This window comes from Buceros rhinoceros, unplaced genomic scaffold (assembly GCF_000710305.1).
Source record: "Buceros rhinoceros silvestris isolate BGI_N320 unplaced genomic scaffold, ASM71030v1 scaffold8520, whole genome shotgun sequence".
In the NCBI taxonomy this organism is placed as follows: Eukaryota; Metazoa; Chordata; class Aves; order Bucerotiformes; family Bucerotidae; genus Buceros; species Buceros rhinoceros.
In genome coordinates, this window is record NW_010391275.1 from 88086 (window position 1) to 89733 (window position 1648).

The 1648-nt window shown below is 37.1% G+C and overlaps 1 protein-coding gene across 1 annotated transcript in view; it reads right to left on the reverse strand.

Moving 5' to 3' along the window:
- ASB15 (ankyrin repeat and SOCS box containing 15) overlaps positions 1–1202 on the reverse strand; it is an 8664-nt gene extending 7462 nt beyond the window's left edge. The window contains exon 1 of the mRNA XM_010140980.1: positions 1087–1202. Within this exon, the coding sequence (XP_010139282.1) occupies positions 1087–1202 (116 nt within the window). The remainder of the gene's footprint in view (positions 1–1086) is intronic.
- Between the last annotated feature and the right edge of the window lie 446 nt (positions 1203–1648).

A 1648-nucleotide genomic window follows, 5' to 3' on the forward strand; every position in this document is an offset into this window, starting at 1 on the left:
GCTGAGCTGATAAAATCCTAATTTGGTAAATAATTCTGACATGGACTAATGTGTTTGCCCCAGACTACAGAAATGAGCCGTTGAGATTCAGAAACCTTTGACAATGAATGAGAATGTCATGGCATCAGAATGTCCATATTCACCAGTGAAGGAGAGTTTGATGATATCAATGGTACCATTTTCCCTGAAAACCAGTTGAAAAGTTTTTAACAATATAATTTAAATCTCCATGAGGTGGAATTTAAATCTGGAGCCTGCTAGTTCCTTGAGATATTCTGGTGACAAAAGCATATTAAAAAATAGATCAGATTTAATAAAAAAAAAAAAAAAGCAGCCAAATAACAAGAGTATCCAGTGGCTCTGCTGAGAGCCTTCAGTGAAAACGTAGATTCCAGTTCTACAACATGAGTCCCATGAGGACTCAAACCTTCATGAGATCCCACAGGAAAAGAGGAAAGGTTAAGACTCCCAAGAGTTAAGTCTTTCCATTATAGACAGGGCAATCTACAGAACGTGTTTATGGGATTATTGCCAAAGAACTTCTGTTAAGACAAAGTTTAGCTTTGTTTGACCCTACATTTTTCAGAAGACGGCAAATGGCCTGAAAAGCTAAGGGACGCGTTAGTTGAGTCAAGTGAATCTCATCTCCCTAAGCTCTCATCACCCCATGTAGCTTAGCTGAGCTCTACATTTCCTAATCACAGGAACCACTCCTAATCATAACATTAATGTCATGTATAAACCCTTGCTGGAAAACCCCTGTGGGTTTTTTGATGTCATTCTGGTTTGGATTTCTCTGGTACATGTACGTATCTGAGTCCACAGGGAAAGACTAGGATGCCGTTACAGTTACAGAGCAGACAGATTACTAACAAATCCAAATTTATGGTCTTTAAGGTTTGAGGTTTTAGAAATGTTGGAGAAAAACAAAATCAACATTTATGTTTTGTTCAGTCTTTTCACACTGCTTCAGACAGTGCTTTACTGAGAAAGAGCCATAATAGTAAACCAAGAACTGTTCTAAGCACGATACAAGGCACTAAACATCAATGGCGTAATCTCTAACACATACGGAATTGACAGTACCTGTCACTACAGCTGGAAGACACTGGTGGTTTGGCCTCATCTGATTCTTGAATGCTAAGCTGTATGGCATACTCAGTGAGCAGATCTTCCACCAAATCTTCTCTTTCATCCATCATTTTTTAATGGTGAGCTGCAATGACGAGACACTTCAAAATACACACAAAAATATACTGCTGAAGATCCTATCTTGCTTAAGGTATTTTTCATAATAAAGTCAGGTGTTTCTATAAATTTCTTTTAATTTAATAATGTTTTGGTGACATTATTCCTATTTAGAAATTATAAAATTCCTGTTTAAAAATGGCGATAGAAAAGAAAACAACCCTGGAAACATTTAGTACGAGATACGCCATTTAGGAAAAGCTCTTTTTATTGTTCACACACTACATTTGTTACCTACAGACAAAAATTGGATAATTTGTAAACCATAGAGAAACTCTTTCTCTTTAGGAAGCTGAGGTCATCAAGTCAGTTGGATATATGATCTCCATACAAGCATGAATAATGAGCAGTAAACGAAGTCAGCACTCATGAATGACTTCTATCACACACAGGCATTCAC